Consider the following 22,534-nt stretch of genomic DNA (forward strand, 5'->3'; position numbering starts at 1 on the left):
CAACATTGTGGGTGGAACTGGGAAGCTTTGCCTCTTCCTGGTGGTTTCCTGCCCGGGCATCCGGAGTGCCCAGGGGGCATGCAGGGCTGGCGCTGCCGCTCCTGGCTTGCCACTTTCCCCCCGAGTAGAGCTGATCAGGCGTGGGGCGGGGGGGGGGACTTCTTCAGACGTGAGCTCCCAGCCCACCTCCAGGACCGACGTTGCGCCGCCGGGACGCCTCCTCCTCCTCCTCTTCCCTCCCTCCCTCCAAGCGAAGCTGCCGTTCCTGGGTGGGCGCCCGATGAGGAAGCGGCTGGCGACGAGGATGCGGCCCTCGCCTTTGCTCCTCTCGTCGGGGTAGACTGCCTCTACCCAAGGCGGCGCTGCCCCGCACACCCGCTCCGGCCGACGCGAGCACCAGCCCTGCGAGGGAGGCCGCCGCCGCCGCCGCCGCCCTGCCCTTCTTTAGGCATCGGCGAGGGCAGGCGGGGAGGGCGCGGGGCGGGCGCGGGCGGAGGGGGCGGCGCGCGCGGGGCCCTTTCCCAAAAAAGCATTGGCTGCCCGGCGGAATGTGGCGCCCCCACCCCGCCCCGCGAAGGTACTTATCCGGCCGCGGCCGCCGCGGAGCCGCTCGCACTCCGGCCAGTTCGACAGTCCCAGCGCAGCTCCGCCGCCGCCGCCTCCTCTTCCTCCTCCTCGACGGACTTTTGGCAACTGCCCCGCCGCCGCCGCCGCCATGGACGCCATCAAGAAGAAGATGCAGATGCTGAAGCTGGACAAGGAGAACGCGCTGGACCGCGCCGAACAAGCCGAGGCCGACAAGAAGGCCGCCGAGGAGCGCAGCAAGCAGGTGGGCCACCCCCGCCCCCGGGAAGGAGCAGCCGGGGGGCGCGCCGGACCCCCGCTTGCTCTGGACCCCCCGAAAGAGAAGCCGGAGGCAGCGGCTGGGACAGGATGCCTTCTGCGCTCCCCCCACGGCCCGCTTCGGGAATTGGGAGGGGGGGGCTCGGCATCTCCCTCGGCGGAGATAGGGAAGAGCGCGCTGGGGAGAGTCTGCCCTCTCTGGGCTGGGCTGTGTCCTTCTGCCGGCCGACCCCCCCTGCCCCCCCGCTTTGAACTGGGGATCCTGGATCCCAGGTAGTTGATTGCGGGGTGGGGGCGTTGGTCGACCCGGGTTGGTCGTTTCCGAGAAAAAGCAGCCAAGTGGAGTTGATAGAGCCACGTTGGGGGGAAAGACCCCCTCCCCCCCTTCACAAGAGGAGTTTGAGCCGTTTCATGGTTGGCTCCTGAAAGTTCAGATGTGGAGCCTGTCGGGAGGGCTCCCCCTTTTCCTCCCTGGGGAGTCTCAAAACTTTAGTTGCACCACATTGAGGCCAATGTAAGCTTTCCCCACGTGATGCCTTGCAGATGTGTTGGGACTACACCTCCCGTAGTTCCCAGCTCAAACAGCTGGGATTTGAGGCCACAGCTGAAAGTAGCTGGATGATGAAAGGTTTTGATGGGGGGCGGAATGGGGGGGAACCTGGTCTGGTTCAGTCTCTGGGCTTCACCCAAAGTACAGGAAGGCGACTGACTCAGGCATCAAACCCAGAGCCCTTAAGGCAGCCCAGCCCTCCTTTCTCAGCTGGCCTGGCCCTCCACAGGCTTGGGGACCTTCCAACTAGCCCTGTTCCTGCAATAGGCTTAAACCGAGTAAATTTGCTTCCCCCTCTGGGGTCACAGTTCCCCTAGCCATGAACTAAGCACAGGGACAGCTTCATTCAGGCAACACTCTGGGTCCCAAAAGCAACCACAGCATCCAAGTTAGACGGGTTGCGAAGGCAGCCCTAGGGAGGGGGCAGATGGGAGGGAAGGCCGGCCTGGGGGAGATTAAAAGTGCTTCCTCCTCTTTTTGCCTCTGGCCTGCACGGCTAGTTGGAGGAAGACATTGTGCAGTTGGAAAAGCAACTGCGGGTCTCGGAGGACGAGAGGGACCGCGTCCTGGAGGAGCTGCATACTGCTGAGGACAGCCTACTCACTGCGGACGAGAAGGCCACCAAGGTAGCCTCTCCGGATGCGCTAACCTCCTTCTCTCCTGTTTTCTTCCTTCTGTCCTTCTGCACCTCTTCTCCTCCTTCACACCGTCTTCGTTCACACCATCGGGTTGCCTGCTGCACCCCCTTCCCCTCCCCCCACTCCCCCTCATCACCCCCCTCCCCTGGTTCCCAACCTTCTGGCAGTTGGAAGATGAGTTGGTGTCTCTGCAAAAGAAGCTGAAGAGCACTGAAGATGAACTGGACAAATATTCGGAGTCCCTGAAAGACGCCCAGGAGAAGCTGGAGGTGGCAGAGAAGAAAGCTGCAGATGTGAGTACTTCTCTAACCTCCCTCCCCCACCCCAATGAGCACGTGCCCCCACCTTTCTGCCTCTTCTGGTCACTCAACCTCTCTGCCTGCTGTGGAATCGCTATCGGCTATGGGGATCAGCCCCCCTGCCAGGACCCAAGAGGGCCTTGGCATGAGATGTGCCATCCATCAGCCAAGAATCCTGGACACCTGGGTAGTTCCTGCTGGTCCAGATGCCCAGCTGGTATTGTTGCCAAGGAAGCAGCAGAGATGTGTCCTGCTGTCTTCCTGGGAGCCATACCTGGAGCTGTTTTGGGGAAGGTTGCTTAGACATCAGGCTGGAGCCCTCAGGTGTAAAAAAACAAACCACTTTTTCCCAGAACCAAATCCTTGGAAATGGAGAGGGGCTCTGATGCCTGTAAGAGACCCCGCAGAACCCACAGTGGCGAAAGTGCTTGTCTGGGCCAGCAGACCTATTGAGTCCCTGAGCCGAGATTCCCATGTGGGAAAAGGTACCCAGAGGACAAATGCTGATGCTTCAGAGGTGCAAAGATAGGCCGCTGATGCTTGATGCCCAAGGCGTGCCAAGAGGCTTCTTGATGTGCCAAGGAGGGGATACTTGCTGGGTCGGCAATCAGTCAAGGCTGGGGCCGGATCCAGAGACCCTGTGGGTGGGGGTTATATATAGCTCAGCACTTTATATGGAAGAGGGAGCGAGCTCTCTCCCACCCACCTGTCTTAAGTATTAAATCGTCCTATGGCTGTAGCCCTCAAGCATTCCCGGCCCCACAGCCTTCCCTGCAATTCATTCCAAATCTGGGCTGTCGGCCCCTTAAGGTTGTGGAGGGGGGAGTCAGACATCCCAAGCAGATGATGTCATGCGAAGGACTACCACTCTCTTTAAGGGAAAGAAGCCAGCTCTCCCAGGCCTGCTAGAAAGTGTGGTGGTCACGTGGGGTCTTAAGGCACAGCAAGAGCAGCCAGGCCAGAGCGGAGGAGGAAAAGCGAATGTGGAATACAAACTGGGCAGAGAGACCCACGAGCACTGGGAGCCTTTCTGAGGCTTTAATTTTTGCCTAGCTCCTTGTGGAAGGCTGGTTCTGCCTGGCCCAATAGAAATCTGACTTCATTTCAATTCTGGAACCGCAGAGAGTCTGTCCTCTGCGAGAGGTTGCTTTGCCTAATCTGGCTCAGATGCGTCCTCCTCGCTGTGGCTTTTCGATAGATGGGAGTCAGCATTCCAGCCAGGCGTTTATTTAACTTGTTCAAAGGAACCGCAAATAGATCCCGGGGAAGATATTCCTTATAAGGAAGAGAATGCAGACTATTTTGAAATAGCTTGTCTCAGTTAAAGGCAGAAGAGAGGAGGAGGAGGGAGGGAGGGAGGGAGGGAGGCCAGAGAAATGCTACCGAATTTGCAGAGATGAGCCTCTGCTGAGTTTTTTTCCCCTCCAGGGAAAAAGCTTTATTTCTTTGTAGGCATGAAGGGGAATCTGGGGTCTTTGCCCCCAGCGGTGGATTTTTCTTCTAAGTAGCGCACAAGTCTTGCCTTTCCTCCCTTTGGCCCTTAAAAGACTTTGTATTTTGGAGAGAGAGAGAGAGAGAAGTGGGGTGTGGTAGGTGAGGAACAGCTGCCGGGACAGATGTGCAGGACGAGGGTGGAGGGGGGTGCCAGGAAGAGCTCATCTTTGCTGGCGCGACTGGGCCATGACTCATGGCTGTGCTCAGCCCTGCGTCTTGCATCACTTCCGTGGCGAGTACGAACTCTGCCTGGGGTGGAGTGGGGGGAGGGACAGGCAGCCTGAGTAAGTAACCCTTGGGCTGGCTGGGAAGGTGTCTTCCAAGCTTCCTAACTGCACAGCTCCTCTTTCAAAAATACCTTTTCCCCCCTTCGGGCCCGTACCCTTGTAGATCAAGGGACCCTGCCTGAACATGCTGCATTTTGCAAAAGAGGGGCCGGGAGCCCTTTCTGGAGGCTGCCAAGGAGGAGGTGGCCGTGCTGCCTTCAGAGTCAAGATTCTTGTGGTTTTCTCTCCTGGGGAAACTAGGAAGGGGACAGGTCTGTTACGGCAAATCTCTCCTCCTTAGAAGGGGCTTTGTTCCGTCTAATGGGGTGGTTTTCCTGATAAAGACAGCTGTGTTCTGAAGCCCCCGGCCCAATTACAGCACCTGTGGGGTCTGGTTCCCAAGGAGGTGGATTCCCTCCAGGTGTTTGAATGAGAGGCCGGAGTGGGGCTGGGAAAAGCCATCGATATCCCATTGCCTGCAGTCCGTCCTGGCTGTGCTCCTTCAGCCCTGTCAGCTCTTCCTCGCCCTCCTGGCCAACCTTGCGGCTCATCGGACTGAACCAGCCAACGTGTGATTTGGGTTGCCAGATTCTTATCCTTGGCTGGCTTTAGCTGCAGTTCCTCCTGGAGGATAAACCAGGAGGGGGAAATCCTATTGTCATCGCCTCTCATTTTCTCACCCATATCTACGGAGAGAAAAAGGGGAGGAACAGGTCAGCCGGGAGAGAGAGCGGACAGAACTGGGCTGGGGGAGCAGAGGTGACCGGGCTGAGCCTGTTGGCTTTGTTGTCCACACCATCTCAGCCCAGCACCAGGTTGGGACTCTTTCGGGGTAGCCGACGGGCCTCCTGTCCTGTTGGCCTGATGCTGTTCTCCAAGCTTCTCTGAGTGAGTGGTGGGTGGAATCTTGGAAATCTCAGCCTCCCACATCCTTCCATACTGGGAAAGCCCTGAGGTCATCCCCAGGAGGCTCTGCTACCTTTTAACTGAGCATTTCTTTGCCCACTTGAAGGAGTCCCCGTCCTTGAAAATGGTCGCATTGGAGGGAGGTTTCTGGCCAGCTGTGCCCTCTCCTGGAGGTTGTAAACCGCCTTCTTTCCACACCTCTCTTTTCACATAAGCTGCTGCTTTCATGCCCATCTTGGGGATTTCCTGGGGAATTGTGCTGGCTTGCCCAATAATGCCCTTTGCGCCCTGTTTCTTAGGAACAGTCTTCCAGGAAAAGTCCCCAGATTTCTTCTCAGGCTCTGCGGGTCTCCTGGAAGTCAACCTATTTTTCCACAACCGTTTTTCATTTGGTTGTTGAAGACGGCTGGAGACACTGGGTGGAAATGTGGGGAGGGAGGTTGCCAGGTGTGAGAAGGGGGTGGCCTTTCTCCAGCACAGGAACGGCTCATATTGCCTGTCTGGGGCCACCAATGAAGTTCCCAGTTTTGGAGGATTCAGGATCCTGCCGTCCTCAAGACAAGCTCATTCCTAATGGGCTTCAGTAGCACCAGTCCTCAGCTTTCTGCAGATGAGCCAGCAAATGTGATGCCATTCCTTAGGTCACTCCGAGTGTGTGGGGGGGTGCCCCTTCTCTCCTCTGCGCATAAAGGGGCCTTTTTCTGCCCTCTTCCCTTCTGGGCTCTCCATGGGGCGCTTGTGCTGGCACATGCAAAACCTGGCTCCCTGTCCCTTTGCCCACCCCCTCATCAGCAGGGCGCCCTCCAGCTGTTGCCCAACCGCTGCTGGGGACCATTTGCTGGGACTGGCAGATCAGCGGTGGGGGGTGGGAGGGATGCGCTTGTCCTGCCGGGCGGTTCGCCTCCTCTCGGATCGGGCTCCGCGGGGCTGAGCCGCCGCATCAGCCCAGCCTGAGCGGTGCGGGCTCTGCGGGGGCCGCTGGGGGCGTCCAGGCGGGGCTGGGGAGGCGGGCGCTGCGGCGCGCGGAGGACGGGCAGCCCGGCTCTGCTGGTGCTCCTCCTCCCTTCCTCCCTTCCCGGCCCGGCCCTGCCCGCCCGCGCCTTCCTCTTCCTCCTCCCGCCTTCCTCCTGCGCTGCGGGCCCGATGGCGGCGGGGCTGAGCTCGCTCGAGGCGGTGCGCAGGAAGATCCGCAGCCTGCAGGAACAGGCGGACAGCGCCGAGGAGCAGGCGGGGCGGCTGCAGCGCGAGCTGGACGAGGAGCGGGCGCTGCGCGAGCAGGTGAGCCGGCCGGGAGGGAGAAAGGCGGCCCCGCAGCAGCGCACCCCTCCCCGCCCGGGCCGGAACCCTTCGGCCACCTGGCCGCCTCCCTGCTTCCGCACTGCGCGGCTGGCCAAAGAGGGTGGGGGAGCCCGGCTCAGGGGATGCCGTCGGGAGACGTTGGCCAGGTGCGAGGGAAACGGCGGAGATGCCTTCCGCCTGTGCAGGGTCTCCGGGCTCCCGGTTCCAGCCGGGACAACCGGATCCTTCGTAAGGGGCTCCCTCCCCCCTCCCCGCCTTTGGCGTGCTTTCCCAGACCTGCCCCCTTTTTTTCTGATGCTCACCACGGGCCCTGAAACACCCCCCCCCCAAGGAGCGCCTGGTGAGGGTGGGGTCCTTTCCTGGCAAAACCACCCCGACTCTGCATATTCCAGACCTCGACTAATTTTAGGGAACCCCCACAGTGGCAAAGAAGCCCTCAAGTCACTGGGACCAGCAGGAGCTGGGAGCCCCAGTTAAAGGCTGGCCCAATTTTGCATTTCTAGCCATAAAGCTAAAAGGCTCCCTGGGAGCCCAAGGAAAGTTGTAAGGTCGGTTGTTGCTTCCGGGGGCTGCTTTTGCGGAGACTGAAATCAGTTGGAATCTGGGTGAAGGAGAGGGTGCAAGAGGGCTAATATATGGGGCTCCCTCCCTTTCTCTGGCGGCTGTTAAGACCAGGAGGGCCTTTGCTGCTCTTAAGGCCACTTTTTTAGCCAGGTAGCCTGGGGGTTTGGAGGCTGACCTGAACAGACCTTTCCCACCTGCCCCCTTGGCCAGGTGGAGGGAATCTGGATATTCTTTCCAAAGACAGGGGCTCATGGGCATTGGGGAGGGGGCGTCTGTTGAGGGTGGGGCTGGATTGAAAAAGGGGGAACTGAAGGTCTTAATCCCTCTTTTGGCCAGTCTCTGCCAGAATCAGCACCTGGAGCGGGGCTGGTATTTATCTGCTGGCCTTGGACGTGTCCTTTGGAATAATGGCATTTTTGTGACCATATAAGGAAACGGCTCTGCTTTGTGGAAAATAGAAAGGGATCCTAATTGGCCCTGCTGGTTTCTCTTTGGGAACAGGAAGTAGGAAAGTGACCTTTCGGCCTCCAAGGGACTCAGCCAGATCCCTTTTGGTGTAATGATTAACGTGAGCACCATCCTTTCTCTTTCCCTGGAGGGAAAAAGTATGCAAGGCAAATTCTGTTGTGTGCGTTGGTTGGTCGTCTCCCCCCCCCACCCGCACCCGAGATGTGCTTTGCTCTGCTTGAATTAAAAGTGGCTGAAGTAGCCACTGGATAAACTTGGCTGGGAGTTGATCTGGATTAGCAAGGGACATTCAAAAGGAGCATTTCCTGTAAGAGAAGGGTCTCCAATCATGGCCACCTTCAGCCTTGTGGACTTCAACTCCCAGAATTCCTCAGCTAGCATGCGCTGGCTGGGGAATTCTGGGAGTTGAAGTCCACAAGGCTGAGGGCGTCCAAGTTTGGAGACCCCTGCTGTAAGAGAAGAGCCTTTGCAGCCGCTTGGTCTTTTCACATCGGGCTTGTGGCCTGGCCTGGATGCTCTTCTCGTGGCTTCCTTCCTGCGTGGCCTGAGCCAAAAGGTACGGAGTACAGACATATCCAGGGTGGCCAAGGGAGCGTGGCTGTTGGGTAGTTTTAGGAAGCAGAGAAGAGGATGGGTTGGTGCAAAGTACAATGGCTGTGATCTGCTTTAATTCATTGGTATCATTCTCGCTGTAGGAATATAGCGCACAGCAAACTGTCCAATTTTAAGTTAAATTGTGCTTATTGCTTAGGCTAAAAAAAAAAGTCATTTTTCTTTTTCTTTTTTCTTGGCTGTGAAATGGAGAGAGTGGATAGCGGTGGCAAAACCAAGGATGTCAGACCCTGGTTCTGGGGAGGGGTGTATGTTCTCCCTGCGCCTCCCTCTTTGTGGTCTAATGCTGCCCTCCTGCCCACTTTGCAAAAATGAGCACCTTTCCTTCCTTCCTCCCTTCCTGCTCCCAGGCTGAGAGCGATGTGGCTTCTCTGAACAGGCGCATCCAGCTGGTGGAGGAGGAGCTGGATCGTGCCCAGGAGCGCCTGACGACAGCCCTGCAGAAGCTGGAGGAGGCCGAGAAGGCGGCAGACGAGAGCGAGAGGTGAGGCTGGGCCTCTTGGCATGGAGGGTGCTTGGCTGGCACACAGTTACGCCCCTCGGGATAATATAGCATCCTGGTGTCCTTTGGCTTCTGAGGGGTCTGGCCTGTTGCCTTAAAGGGAACGGTGAAACATAGAGATATAGAATGGGAAGGGATCTCAGAGGCCATCAAGTCCAACCCCTGCACATTGCAGGATTCACTATATCATCCACAATAGGTGGGTATCCAGCCTCTGTTTGAAAATTGGCAGTGAAGGGGAAGAAGCCACATAACAGGACAATTTCAAGGACTTCGACCTCTCTCTAGATCTCTGTTTCTCAATCTTTGCAATTTTAAGATGTGTGGACTTCAACTCCCAGAATTCCCCAGCCAGCCTCACGTCTTAAAGAGAAACACTGGTCTAGACAAATGTTGATTAAGGAGAGGCTGTCTTCCACACGTGCAGGGGAGAGGGGGAGAGAGTGCCATCTGAACATTTGCAGGATGGGGAGCGTGGACAGATAGGCTTTGGGTGCAGAAGCCTTGCAGGGTGCCATCCTCTCTTTCCAAGGCAGCCACTTTGCTTGAGCTAGGAAGGAAGGTGGCATTTGCAGCACTCGAGATCAGGGGCACCAGGGTGGTTGCAGCCCAAACCGGGCGGGTGGTACTGGGAAGGCTGGGCTTCCTGGCTTTGCCGGTGACGATGCTCTTCTCTCGCAGAGGCATGAAGGTCATTGAAAGCAGAGCCCTGAAGGATGAGGAGAAGATGGAGATCCAAGAGATCCAGCTGAAAGAGGCCAAGAACATCGCTGAGGACGCTGACCGGAAGTACGAGGAGGTGAGCCTCTGCTGACCCTGGCATCTCACTTGGCATCCTGTTGGTGTGGCGGGGGTCTCTTTGGGAAAGGAAGGGCGGACCTTGGGCAGCCGAGCTTCAGGCAGTGGGGCAGTCCCACCAGGAATGGGCAGAGGAAGGGTGGAAGCTGTTTGCCAGCTCCTGTCCATCCAGTTGCAGTTTCAAGACCACCTTTGCCCAGAGCTTCTGCCCACCACGTTTGAGCAATCGGGGACAGCCTGCTAAGGGCCCCCACCTGCCAGGAGGGGGCTGATAGTGGAGCATCCCCTCCTTGGAAACTGCTTGACCCCAAAGTCGGTGTGAACCCCAGAAGCCAGTGAAAACATGGGTCTTCCAGAGATCTGTGGTGTCGCCTCTTGATTGTATAACTTCCAACTTTGTCTTTTAATCCTAATATTCCGCTCTGTAAGTCTCCCAGAGCCTGGCTAGTTTCAGAAATGCATTTTAGAAGGAAGCAAACTCATTCTGCCAGGGTCCGTTGCTGGGAATCCAGCACCCAGAAGGCACCCGTTGGCTGGAGTGCCCCCTCCCGGCTTCATCTACCTCCCCCCTCCTTCTGTTTCCACGGTGGCTGTAGGTGGCCCGGAAGCTGGTGATTATCGAGAGTGACCTGGAGCGTGCTGAAGAGCGGGCTGAGCTCTCCGAAAGGTGGGTCTCCCTCCCTGGGCTGCTGCTGCTGCTGCTGGCCTTGTGCTGCCCGTGGATGTGGTGGTTGTTGTGGTGTCTGTGGCAACCGTGCTCGGCTGTGCGCCCCAGCGGAAGGTGCTGTCCGCCTGCCTGTGTTTGCTTCTGTGCCGTGTCGGAGTTAGGGGGAACTCTGGTGTGGTTTGGGTCACTGCATGCTGTGGTTGTCACTGGCTCACCGATTTTTGTGAATGGCTCTTGTGCGTTTCCTGTGTTCACTAACAGCCAAGTCCGACAGCTGGAAGAACAGCTAAGAACAATGGATCAGACCTTGAAAGCACTCATGGCAGCCGAGGAAAAGGTACTGGCACGCGTCAGCGTCTGTTGGTGAATGCAAAGACCGGGCTTAGCCGCAGCCCAGACCTTTCGGCTGCTTTCACCTTCTTGCTGGCCTCCTCCTTTTCCTTGCGTCCTTCTGCATCGCTTGAGTGGCTGTCCTTGGTCTCCAAAAGCACCGATTGGATGCGTGTGTTCATGGAAGCCTTGTGGCCTTGACTGAGCCCTAGGAAAGAAGTTGACCTCTCTGGGACCCCTTGGGTGTAACCAAAGCTGAACGTGGTCGTGGCCTCTGCCAGAGGGGCTTCTAAAATGCTGCAGGACTGCAAGACACCCACCTGTTTGCAAAAGGCTGCTGGTTTGGCTGCCTTTTATTAGAGGAGAGGGGCTCTTAATTGGGAGAACCTGCCCCTCCTTCCCTGCCTATCCTGCTCTGCAGGCAAGAGCACGTAGGGGATTTTTCTCTCCGTGCCCCTTGAGCATGATGGTGGTCTCGATTTGGGGGTCCCAGAGGGGTGCAGCTGCTTTCGAGGCCCTTTCCTTGAGCTTTGAGATTCCGTTTTCATTTTTTTTCTATCTTTTTCCCCCCCTCTCTTCTTGGGCTTGACTGGTCTTCCTCCTGCCCCCTTTCCTGGCTGCGTTCCCAAATAATAGCAAATGTGCTGAACTTGAAGAGGAATTGAAAACTGTGACCAACAACCTGAGGTCCCTGGAAGCTCAGGCGGAGAAGGTAGGATGAGCAGGGAGGAGCAAGGCAAGGTGGGGAAGAAAGCGACTGCCCCCAACATAGGACTTGCCTTCCGAGTCCCACAGTTACCTGTCCTTGTCCACTTCGCTTTTCTGCCCATGAGTTACTAGGTGGTCCTCGAGGGGTTGTGCAGCCTCGTTTGGAGTCAAGCAGTTGGCGGTTCTGGCAACTGGCGGATGGGTGGGCTTCAACTCCCAGAGTTTCCCAGCCAGCATAGATGGACTCCAGCCCTCCCTGGGTGGGGAATCCTGTGAATTGAAGTCCACATGCCTTAAAGTTGTCAAGCTGAGAAAGGCTGCTCTTCTGGACCGCTCTGGGATTAATCTCAGATTATGGCAGCTGGGCAGCCTGAAATCACCAGAAGTGCCAAGGATTAAAGAGAGACCATTTGAGGTGGTCTCCAACTTGAGCACGCGGGCGTCTGATCTGGCAACGAAGCAGAAGGAAAGGAGCGCCAGCGACATTATTTCATGAATCTGCACACCAAGCAAATTTTCAGGGACTTGCATTTTCTTCCAGAATGATTTGTTTTTAACTTTCTCCGGCTTTGTCACAAGCCAGGTTGGTATCAGTGGTTCTTCTTTGCCACCGAGTTCAGAGAGCACCAGGGACTCCCCAGTTCAACCGAGGCATCATTTATTCCCTTCTCTTGGATCTGCCCTGCTCCACTTTCTGGGAGGAGAGCCTGGCTCCAGGAGAGAAAGTACTTTCCTCTTGTGAAATTGAGAAGAGGCTCAGGAGCACATCTGTCCTTGGCAGCAAATGGGCTTCAGCCTGCAAAGCTACCTAGCATGGTTCCCCTAAGCAGCAAAATCGGAAGTAAAGAGGAGCTGTCGTCCGTGGGGAGAGGAGGAGGGTCTTCACAGGAGCGTTTCTAATTCCCCAGGGGCTCTTCCTGTGGTCCAGGAATTCCCATGGATGCCCGTTTTTGTCCCTGTTTGACTCTTGAGAGGTCCATGTCTTCCTTCTCCTGCCTCACGGTCTTGCAACCAGCGTGCAGAAAAGGGAAGTCCGAGGGGCCGCGCAGCTTCGTGCTGACGTTGCCCTGGGCTGAGGGAGGGAGGAGGCTGCTTTAAGCACCGGGTGGTGCTTTAAGCACCGGGTGGTTGTGGGAGGAGGCTGCTTTAAGCACCAGCTGCTGCTTTAAGCACCGGGTGGTTGTGCAGCCCGGATGGCAAGATGGGCAAGATGGGCATCTCCTGGAGGAGAAGAAAGCATCCGTTTTGGGGTGGCTCAGGAGACTTTTTGAGTTGGAAAGCTGGACTTCTGGAAGCAGTGGTGGGCTAGTATTCTTTAGTGGTGGGAAAAATATTGCCACGCCTGAAGACCCCCTTCCCTGGTCTTAGACTGCAACTTCCATCTGACTGAGTTGCAGTCCAGCATCCGTGGACAGGGCCTGCTTTCCGTGGGCTACAGCTCTTCGCTCAGCCCCGTCTGATGAAACCTCCTGCTTGATTCTGAGCTGGGAATCTCTCGGGGCTCCTGCTGTGCAACCGGTTTGGAGAGGGCTGTTTATCAGGTGGCTTGGAGTGGTTTCTCACATGGGGCGTGTTGTGTTTTTCCTTTCCACTTGCAGTACTCTCAGAAGGAAGACAAATATGAAGAGGAAATCAAGGTCCTGACTGACAAACTGAAAGAGGTAAACCTCCCCAAAACAAGGAAACTGGTTTTCTGGAGGAGGAGGAGGAGGGTCAACATTGCTGGGACTTTTTTTTTTGCTTCCTGGAATACTGAGGTGGCCCAGGGGAGTGTCAGCTGCTCAGAGTGTGCAGAAGTGTCTTGCACTTTGCCCCAAAGCCACATTCTGCTCTTAATCCGCTCCCCTGCAGTCAAAGGAGAAAAACCTCCTTTACTGAGCGCAATAAAACCTTGGTGCAGCCGTACTGTGGAGTTGCAGTGCTCTTGTCTTGGGAACATTGCACAAACTGGGGAGGAGGATTCCCATTCTGGTCGTATCCTGAGGGCCCACATCTTTCTTCCAGTCCGTGCGTCCTCTGACCGGCTTCCCGATGCTCTTTTGGGGCTTCCTCCAATGAGAGCACCCTTGTTTTTCTGGTGGGAATAGCTGCTTCACCTCCAGTTTTGGCTTTGGGGGCAGCTCTTTGTATTGCTCTGTATCCAGTGGGCTTTTTCTGGGGGAAACACCCTGGTGGCCCAAGCCTCCTCCTGACCCGCCTACGTGTGCTTTGACTGCAGGCTGAGACCCGAGCTGAATTTGCAGAGAGGTCAGTAACCAAGCTAGAGAAGAGCATCGACGACTTAGAAGGTATGTTTCTTTGCCTGCCTCCGTTCTTCTCCAGCTGCTGCCTGCCTTGGCTGCTGTCCTGAGGCCACCTGGGAAGCCACTGCTTCCCACGGGGGCGATTCTGGTCAGTCTCCCTGGACTGGGTGCTGACTGCTTGTCCCTCGGGGCATTTCCCTCTTAAGCAAGAGATGAAGGTGCGAAGGAGCTCCGGGCTTGAGGGGGGCTTTCAGCTATTCAGCCGCTGCCATTGGCAGGTATCTTAGAACCAAGCATCAGCCCCCCATCCTCCATTGGAAGGTCCTTGGGCGAGGAGAGAAGAAAAAAACGTTGCTTTAATGGAAATAAAGGGGGGCAGTTTGAACATCTTAGTGAATGTAAAAGTCGGGGTGAATATTTTATCATCCAAGCGTCTCCAGTTCATTGACTGGCATGCCTTGTCCTGATCTGAGTTTCTTTCCCCTCAGTTAGGAATCTCAACAATGAGCTTAGTTTTCAGATGCAAATAAGTGATGGTTACCGTGGTTTTTGGGTGGCAACCTCTGACTTGTTTGCGTGGGAACAGAGTTTGTGTGGCTTTGCACACCTGGCTGGATGGATTCCCTTTGCCAAAGGTTGGGATTGTGTTTTTTTCATGGAAGGATTTCATTATTACTAGGCTCACAAAATCTGCTTGAGAAGACCAGGATAGTTGTTGGGTTGTGGCTGCAGTGCCACCCAGATCTCTCCTGCCAAGGGAGGGATGAAAGGAGCGCTTGGGCAGATACCAAGTTGAGGCCTGTAAGGAGCCCAGGAGCTGCCAGCTGGGACCTCAGCGTTGGGTGAATGGGGTTGAGAGGAGACAACATTTGGAGCATCACAGGCTCCCCATGCTTGGCCATAGCCTTGTCCTGATGGAGGACCTCAGTCTACCCTCAGTTGAGGAAGCTCTCTTGAGGAAGAGTCTCTAAAAAGTGGTTCAGAATTGGAGATTTAAGGAGGAAGTTGGTGTTTGGTGGAGAAGAGCCTCCAAACTCTCTTCGGCCTGAGGTCCTCTAAAGTGTAGGGGAGAAGAGATGGAGAAGGTGGGTCTCTTCCCCCCCGAGCACCAAGTGGATCCCCTGAGGAAGGACCACCTCAGGGCCGTTTTCTTCTCGGGTGGGGTCTCTCCCTCTTCCACTTTTCCTGTCCTGCTTCCATGCCATTTGGGGTCTGGCAGCCAGGTGCTTTCAGCAAGAATCCCCACCGAGGGCAGAGGGGAACCAGCCTTTTGGAGACAGGCCTACCCAGAAGCGCCTTTCCTGCGACATCTCCAGACTCCTCGCTTTTCCGTCTGCCAGCTTAGCTTTTTCTCGCTCTTATTTTGTGGAAACCCTTTTCAAATCCTTCTCCTGACCTCTCTTGTGTTTTATTCCACACTCTCCCTCCTGCCGATGTCTGCACACCCATCCTCCCTGCTCCCGGCCGGATTTCTGGACGGTGCATCACTGCTTCCTCTTTGCACTCCTTCCATATTTTCCTCGGCAACTCTTAGATGAGTTGTATTCCCAGAAACTCAAGTACAAAGCCATCAGCGAGGAGCTGGATCACGCCCTCAACGACATGACCTCCATGTAAATGGCGCCCTGTTTTCTGCCTCCGCCTGGTTTCCCCCAACCTCCGCATGCTCTCAAGTCAGCCTTGCAAAGTCACGCGACCCTTACTCCTTCTGTCCTATACATTGTACGCGTGAGCGTGCTCTTTAAATGCCTTCTGTTTTTGTAAGTTTCTAGTCCTCTGTGTTTTGGAGAGGACTGGCACAGAATACAATTGGTAAGCAGCGGGGTGACATTGCCCCTTATTCGTGCAAATACTGTTGAGTTAGCCCTGGGTTTCAGCAGCTTTCCGGAGTCATTTAGCAGTCTCTCTAACGAGAGGACAAGAGAGCAATAGTCATTAACGCTCTGAGATTATTCTGAATTGAGGATGAGGGAGCAAGCGTTTTGCCTGGACAATTCGGGAGAAGGCTCACTTGAACGAGTGTCCCTTCCTTTCCTTTCTCCTGCTTTCCTCCACTTGGTTCCACACCATTTTCTTAATCTTTAGTTTCTCCTCTCAGTTCTCTTCCGTTTTAGCATTTCTCTGCTTCTGCACCAAAGCCCACCTACTCTTCCGGTTGGCAAGCCAAACCTTCTTATTAAGAAACTCCCCGTAAATAGAGGGTATTTTTAACGTCAGATTCATTTTGTGGAAAATGCCTGCTGTACAAGAGCAAATTCTTCAGCAGGAAGACACGTCGTATTTCTTCCTGGAGTGGGATCTCTGCCTTTGGCAGACAGTGGGTGCTTCTCTTGCCTCTGTGGACCCACACAAATTCACAACAAGGGAGACCCCTTGAAATATAATTAACCTGAAAAACCCCTTTACTTTTGATTTTAATTAAGCAGTAGCCAAGGGTGAATGAGCATATTTTTTAGCAGAATATTATTGAGACTATTTATCAAGGGATTGTCTTTTGAAAAAGTATAGTATTTATTCAAAAAGTATCCCACCTTTTATATGTTAACATATTACACATCTACACCTATTAGTATTTGTTTGCCTTCCCGTATTTACCGAGGAAGTTATAAATATCCAGAAACTATTTAAAATGTTTTTTTTTGGGAAAGTTTCACCAGATATGGTGGGGTACAACTCCCCGTGGCCATTTTAGTCCAGCACAAAAGTTTTAATTTGTGTAGTCCAGCACAACTAGAAGTCCTCAGGTTAAAATGTGTTTTTTAAGGCTGTTTTAAATCTGTCAGTTGTTTCAAGTATTATGCAAGAAATGCTAAACGGAAGTCAGTTGTCCCTGACCAATAACCTTCCTACTAACCCTTGTGGAAACGGGCTGTACTAACTTATTAAAGTGGAAAAAAATCCCTAAAACTTAGTGCCTGCCTGCATGAGATTCATTTACTGCTGTGCAGAAGCTGCAGGTCGTTTCGGAGTGTGGAATCTCTGGCTGAAATCTCAGAGCTGAATTATGCTGGAGTGATTTGCATTCTCCCAGCTTAATTTATAAACAACAATTAGCCCTGAGTTTGCCATTCAGCGGTTTGCCTTTGTTGTTCCTTTGGATTTCCAAAGATACAGTCTGAATAATCAATCCTTTTTGTAGGTCTGGGTTCCTTGCATATTTGGGAAATTTTATATATGTGTGTTTAACATTGTCTGCTGGTTGTTGTCTTTTACAAATTACTGGGCATTGTGCAGTTGACGGGATGGGATGTGGCATGATTAAAATGCTGTTAAGAAAAAGCAGAATATTTAACTCAAGTCAAATGCCGCTTGAAAGGTTCCATGAAAGAGAGCGCAATCTCTCCCTGCTGAAAATGGGGTTGGCGAAGGGGGAGGGAAGCCTTGACTGGAAGATGGTCCCTTGCCAGGGCCAGAGAGCGAATGCCCACCTCGGACGCCAAACTCCCTCCAGACCTGACCCATTTCCAAAGGAGAGCTGGGCTTTTCAAAACACAGCTCAGAGGAGAGGGGGAAATAGCCAAATCCACTGGCTTCGATTTCATGAAGGCTCTGCAAGGTCAGATCTTGGAGCAAAGTTAAAAGAAAGAAAGATTGGATGCCCATAGAGAGGGCTGCCTCTGGGCTGGCAAGATTCCTCTTGGAGGACGTCTCTCTCTCTCTCTCTCTCTCTCTCTCTCCCAGGGGTTCCATGGCCCTGGATACTGACCGAAAGATTGTTGTTGGGCAAATGCTGTTTCTGCTATCCTGATGCATTTTTTCTTCCTTCCTTCCTTCCTTCCTCCCTCCCTCCCTTTCTCCCTCCCTCTCTCCCTCCCTCCCTCCTTCCTTCCTTCCTCCCTTCTCCATCTGTTCTGCCATTTTTATTTCTGTTTCTTTTATCTTTGCACAGATAACTGTCTTTGTTTCACTCCTCTCAAGACCTCTCTTTCGTCAGCCTGGGTGAACCATCTTTTCCAAGCTGGTACCTGCTGTCCAGTTCCTTGCCCTCCTCTCCTCCCTTTCCTCCTGGGGCTCACCCACAGGACAGGAGAGGGCTCCTCCCCCACCCCTCCCCTGCCCTCCCCTCTCCCCACTTTGGGCCTTTCAACTGTACAGGAACTCTACAACTTTCACTGTAAAATAAACGAAAAATCCCGACGTCGTATCTCTTTTGCTGCTCCTTTTGCCTTTTATTTATGTCCTCCATTTCAAGTATGAATAAAGTTAAAAAATTTGCTTTCTTCTGTTAGGGATTCATTCTTTTATTTTCCTTTTTCACCCGCCTGTTTCTTTTTTTAATTCATTTTCTCCCAGCCCCTTTCGCAGCTCTTCTGGCAGGATGGAGCCCATGCAGGGAGCGGGTTTAGCAGCTTCGAGGGGGTGGCAGGGGTCTCTGGAGGGAGGGGGCTTTGCTTTGGTCACTTGCTGGATGAGTAGCCTGGACTTCACTGGAGATGGGGTGAGAGTAGTGGTGGGTTTCAAAATTTTTTACTAACGGTTCTGTGGATGTGGCTTGGAGGGTGTGGCAGGGGAAGGATACTGAAAAATCCCCATTTCCTCCCGATCAGCTGGGACTCGGGAGGCAGAAAATAGATGGGGGCGGGGCCAGTCAGAATTTTTACTACTGGTTCTCCAAACTACTCAAAATTTCCGCTACCAGTTCTCCAGAACCGGTCAGAACCTTCTGAAACCCACCTCTGGTTGGGGGGCCGTTGTGGCACGGAGAGGGGAGCCAGGGCAAGAGCGGAGGCTGGAGTGGATGGCTTGGGCTGAGGAGAAATGGCTGCAATGGAGAATGCACACCTGGAGGTCCCCTGCAGACCTGGGTGGGGAATAGGCTGGGGAAGATGGAAGGCCATTCTGAGATCCCTGCCGGCTGAAGTGGGCTGGGCTGGGACGGGACTTAGCCTAAGCAGTTCTGACTCCATCAGTAAGCCACAGTTGGGTTTTGACCAACCCAAAACCGGATTAGTGTAGAGATGGTTGTGACCTAGTTAAAAGCTAGTCAGTCACTGCCTCAAAGATGCTTGCAAGGCATGGATCATCGATCCCGCCTTCTCCCTCCCTCCAGCTGGTGGGAATCCCCTTGGCTCTTGAAGCCCAACTTCGTTTCTGGGGCAGTTCCAGCAGCTGAGTCAATCCAGAGAGGGAGCCTCAGGTGGCTCATCCCAGCAGCAGGCCTGTCAGGTGGACCTGCTCCCACATAGGCTACTTGTCCTCTACACAAAAGAGGGGGGGGGGGTACCCCAGCCTTCTCTTGGTCTTCCTAAGTCAGTTTTCTGCAAATTGAGGCTCTGGTTTCTTCAAGCCTACCATGAAGTTCTGGAGGTCTTTCTCATCACATCGCCTAAAGAATCCAGAAGAACTTGGGTTGGGGGCTCGGGACTAGCCAAAGTCACCTGCACAGAACCTAGGCTCAGAAGTGTCACATATGAGAATTGCAAGCAGGGTCTTATGCATGAGCTCCCAGGGGTGGGGAGGCAGAAATAGTTCGAAGCTGATCTTGGACCAGGACCAGGCCGTCTCCCTTGCTGGAACTAACCAGTCCTGCCTTGTGGTCACCACCAGCACCTGCTCAGCCCTCTCCCTACTAGAAACGAGTGGGCATCTTCTGACTAGGAGAGATGGGTTCCCCACTGGGTTGAACCACGCATGGCCCACCACTGATGGTGGAACTACCTTCCTGCCTTCCTGAGATGCTTCATCGAAGGAGGTACAGAGCTGCCTTGGTGTGTCCGACCTGTTTCTGATCTGTCCTACTAAACTGACTCTACAGAGTGACGTTTCGGGGCTAACCCTTTCTCTCTAACCGTTTCTCTTCTCTCTGCCTTTTTCCTTCCTTCTTCTGCCCGCTTGCCGATTTGCACAGACCAGCTCTACCAACAGCTTGAGCAAAACCGGCGTCTCACTCATGAGCTGAAGTTGGCCTTGAATGAGGATTAAGCTTTCGTACTTCTTAACCCATGTGTCTTGACTCACCTGCCGTTGAATGATGCGAGAGACCTGTGTCTGCTGCCGGTTGGCTCTGAAGCTGGGTGGGCCTAGGAGGTTTTAAGATTCTGTCTTGGCATGTCCTTTCCAACCTTAAGATGGGCTACACTCTTGATCATAGTTTGATAAAATAAGACCAAGGAGTCTCCTCCTTGGAAGGGGTAGTTTTACTAGTAATTCTGGTCTTGGGGGTGGGGGGGGATGCTGAAATTGGAATCTTGCTTCCTGTTGAGCTCAGGAATGAGATCTGAATACTCACTTTTCTAGCCCGAGTCAAAACAACTTTGTGCACGGGCAGCAGAAAGGGCCTTTGGATGATCACCTCTGCTAGTTTTGTGGTACATTTGCATCATTGTGAAGCTGCTGTTGCTGTGTTGATTGTATGTAGATCTCAAGCTTTTGTGCTTTTGTCTCCCATCACAAACGTGTATTTAATGCCTTTCCTACACAATATGCATGTGACTTTACACTAACAGCTATTGTGAAAGCTGCTTAACTTTTCCCTAGCAGCAGAAAAATATCTGAAATTTCCCTAGCAGACAGACAGCTGCCTCTTTCCTTCACGCTCCATGTTGTCATGTTCTACCATTTCGGCAGTCCTGGTGGAATAAAATTGCAAAATACTTTTGTCAGCATTTTTAGTACATGGATTTTTCTTTTCTTTCTGCTGCAACTTAACTCTGTCCCCACCTTTTTAAATTTGTGATAGAAAAAGGGCAGATTTTCTTCCTGTTTAGAAGATGGGTTGAGTCAGCCAGTTGCCACAGCAATAACTGACAAATCACCAACTCCTTTAGGTGTTTAAGGTGCTCGGGTTCTGTCTTAAATACGCCAAAACAAGTTTGTCACTTGACTTGCCTAGATCAGTTTGGGGCAGTGACCTGGCTAAAAGGTGCTTTATCCCTTTTTTGATTTCAAATACTTTGACTGCCATACTGAAGCTATGCATAGGTGTTTCACCGTGATGTTTGCCTTCCTGCCATTAAAGGATGCCTCCAAATGACTCCTTTTCATTTTTTTTGACCCAAAACAGAAAAGGTGGCTAATGCAAAAGAAGAAAACTTCAATATGCATCAGATGCTGGACCAAACTCTACTGGAGTTAAACAACATGTGATAAGTCTCTTAGCTGGGATGGTGCCAACATCAATTTCATTTCCAGTTCTTTTTTTTTAAACACCTGCTTGCCATGAAACCCCTTGAAATGTGTCCTTATTTTATCATTCCCGCTTCCCCCCCACCCCCACACCATGTTGCCACAATCATCACAGGCCCGTCTGCTCTATCCAGGCGTGGAGTCGGGGAAAAGATTAAGACGGGGAACAGGGTGCAGGAGTTATGGGGGCCATCTGCCAGCTATGAGGTGCCCTTCTTGGGACTCCTGTTGCCTACGCTTTGGATGGAGTCGGTTAATGCCAATTGTCTGCAGGCTCCAAAAAATGGGGATATTCTTTTGTTAGGATTGCCAAGGTAGATCTCTTTCAGTTTAATTGTTAGGGACGCAGGATGAAGGGGAGAGGGGATTTTAATCAGCTTATCTTGAAAGAAAAGGCAGCCACATCGCGCCCCCCCCCCCCCGGATAACTCAGCACTTCACCCAGCCAGGAACTGTTTTTTTCCTGGAGGGGCCTGAAGCTCAGCATGAAAAGAAACTTTGTGCATCGGCGACATTTTGGTCTGCAAAAGGTTCTGTGGCGGCTTTGAAGCTCTGTTGCGCTTGGGAGTCATCCTTACCTTACACGGAGAACTTCCCACTGCAGTTTTTATGTTGTCTGAACCAAATACTTTTTGATGTCTGCCACCTGTTTGTTCAACACGCCTTTCCCTTTGTTGTTTTGAGCAGTTTTGGAGAATCATTTCTGTATGTAAACATTGTATAATTGATGATAATGGAATAAAACACACACTCTAGAACATTTTTTTTAAAAAAATGGTTGTAGCATTGTGATCTTTATTCTGCTACCTGAAGGGTTCCATCATTGGAGCTTTCCAAGCCAAAGTTGGATGGTCATCTGTCTGAGATGGTTTAAGGATTCCTGCTGGGCAGATTGGTGGAGAGTAGAGGTTTTCAACTTTGTCAATGTCCAGATGGGTGGAATTGGCTGGGGGATTCTGGGAGTTGAATTCTACCCATCTGAAAGTTGTCAAGTTTGAGAAACTCTGGTCTTCATTTTCCCCTTCTTCAACCCTACAATTCTAGGTCAGGAGTGTCCAGCCTTGGCCACTTTTTAAGACCTGTGGCCTTCAACTCCCAGAATTTCCCAGCCAGCCACAGGTCTCAAAAGTTGCCACGGTTGCCACCCAGTTCTGGAGTTTACTTCTCCTTGCAATGCGATGCAATAGCCAGGCCCTTAGCTATGGGACAAAATTAAACTTTGCTAAATGAAACCAGACTTCGTCTAAACTGGAGATAATTTTGGCAAATGATAAATGATTCTGCTTTATTGGGAAAGCAGGAATGAGAGTTAAAATAACTGGTGCTAGGGGCCCCATCTGGTCTGCATTTTATGGCACGTTTGAAAATTATTTGGCCTGGCCTGGCGCCCAAGTCAATGGGTTTAAAACTTAATTGGAATTGCATTCCCCTTCATTTCATGGATTCTGTGCTTGTCCGGTTCATGGGAGTGATTGTGAGTGGCCAAAATATCTGGCCTCCTAGGCTTTCCTCCTCCCTCCCCCAACAGGTCATTGCTCCTTCGGTTGTTGATTTTTGGGCTAAAAAGGCAGAAAAGCACATCCCTGGGACATTTTCGTTTTAACCGGCTGTTCAGTGAACTCAAGACAGCCCAGAAAGGGCTCCAGAGGCAATAAGCCTCCAACTCTTCTGCTCGCTCTTGTTGTCCACAAGCACCATGGAGGATGATCTGGCCAAGGGTGGGACCTGTGGCAGAAGACACGTTGCTTCTGGCCCTGAAGCAGAGGGACTTAATGGAATTGAGATCAGATTTGCACTCACATTTTATTCGCTCCTGTCTGTGGAGGGGCTAAAAGGCAGCTTGCCTTCAGGTAATACATGAAGACTCCTGTATTTAGTAACCACAATTGAGACTGGCTAGTTGGTGGTTAAATGAAGTGGTCGCTAAGTGAAATGGTAACTGCTTGTGATCTGACTTCAGCTTTCCTTTGGTTCATTGACCCGCCAAAATCGTACATGCAAGAACTAGTCACAAAGTGATTTTTTCCTCACTGTTGTAACTGCAAACAGTCGCTAAATAGCACCAGCAGCCTGCGAGGCCTGGGCTAATCCATGAAGCCCTTCCACCCAGTGGCCCGAGTCCCAATTCAAACCACTTTAACTTGGCTGGAGAAGGCACGTTCTTGGCTCCTGCTATGCCCAGTGTGGTCTTTCTCTGGAGCTCCATGGGGAAGTGATGGAGC

The 22,534-nt window shown here is 53.0% G+C and overlaps 1 protein-coding gene across 12 annotated transcripts; it reads left to right on the top strand.

Annotated features, from left to right (window-relative positions):
• Positions 1 to 586: 586 nt before the first annotated feature.
• On the top strand, positions 587 to 20,740 carry TPM1 (tropomyosin 1). 12 transcript variants are annotated; one of them, XM_058156031.1, is made up of 10 exons: positions 594 to 829; positions 2,199 to 2,324; positions 8,290 to 8,423; positions 9,123 to 9,240; positions 9,836 to 9,906; positions 10,168 to 10,243; positions 12,543 to 12,605; positions 13,163 to 13,232; positions 14,722 to 14,800; positions 17,077 to 17,211. In XM_058156031.1, the coding sequence occupies exons 1-10, from the start codon at positions 716 to 718 to the stop codon at positions 17,078 to 17,080; spliced, it is 855 nt and encodes a 284-aa protein (XP_058012014.1). In that variant the 5' UTR covers positions 594 to 715; the 3' UTR covers positions 17,081 to 17,211. The 12 variants fall into 12 exon arrangements, with proteins under 12 accessions (XP_058012021.1, XP_058012015.1, XP_058012009.1 ...); XM_058156029.1 differs by lacking the exon at positions 10,168 to 10,243 and adding an exon at positions 10,873 to 10,948; XM_058156038.1 differs by lacking the exons at positions 2,199 to 2,324; positions 14,722 to 14,800; positions 17,077 to 17,211 and adding exons at positions 1,894 to 2,019; positions 20,191 to 20,740 and having other exon boundaries at positions 587 to 829.
• Positions 20,741 to 22,534: the final 1,794 nt, after the last annotated feature.

The sequence above is a fragment of the Ahaetulla prasina genome, chromosome 13 (assembly GCF_028640845.1).
Source record: "Ahaetulla prasina isolate Xishuangbanna chromosome 13, ASM2864084v1, whole genome shotgun sequence".
Lineage (NCBI taxonomy): Eukaryota > Metazoa > Chordata > Lepidosauria > Squamata > Colubridae > Ahaetulla > Ahaetulla prasina.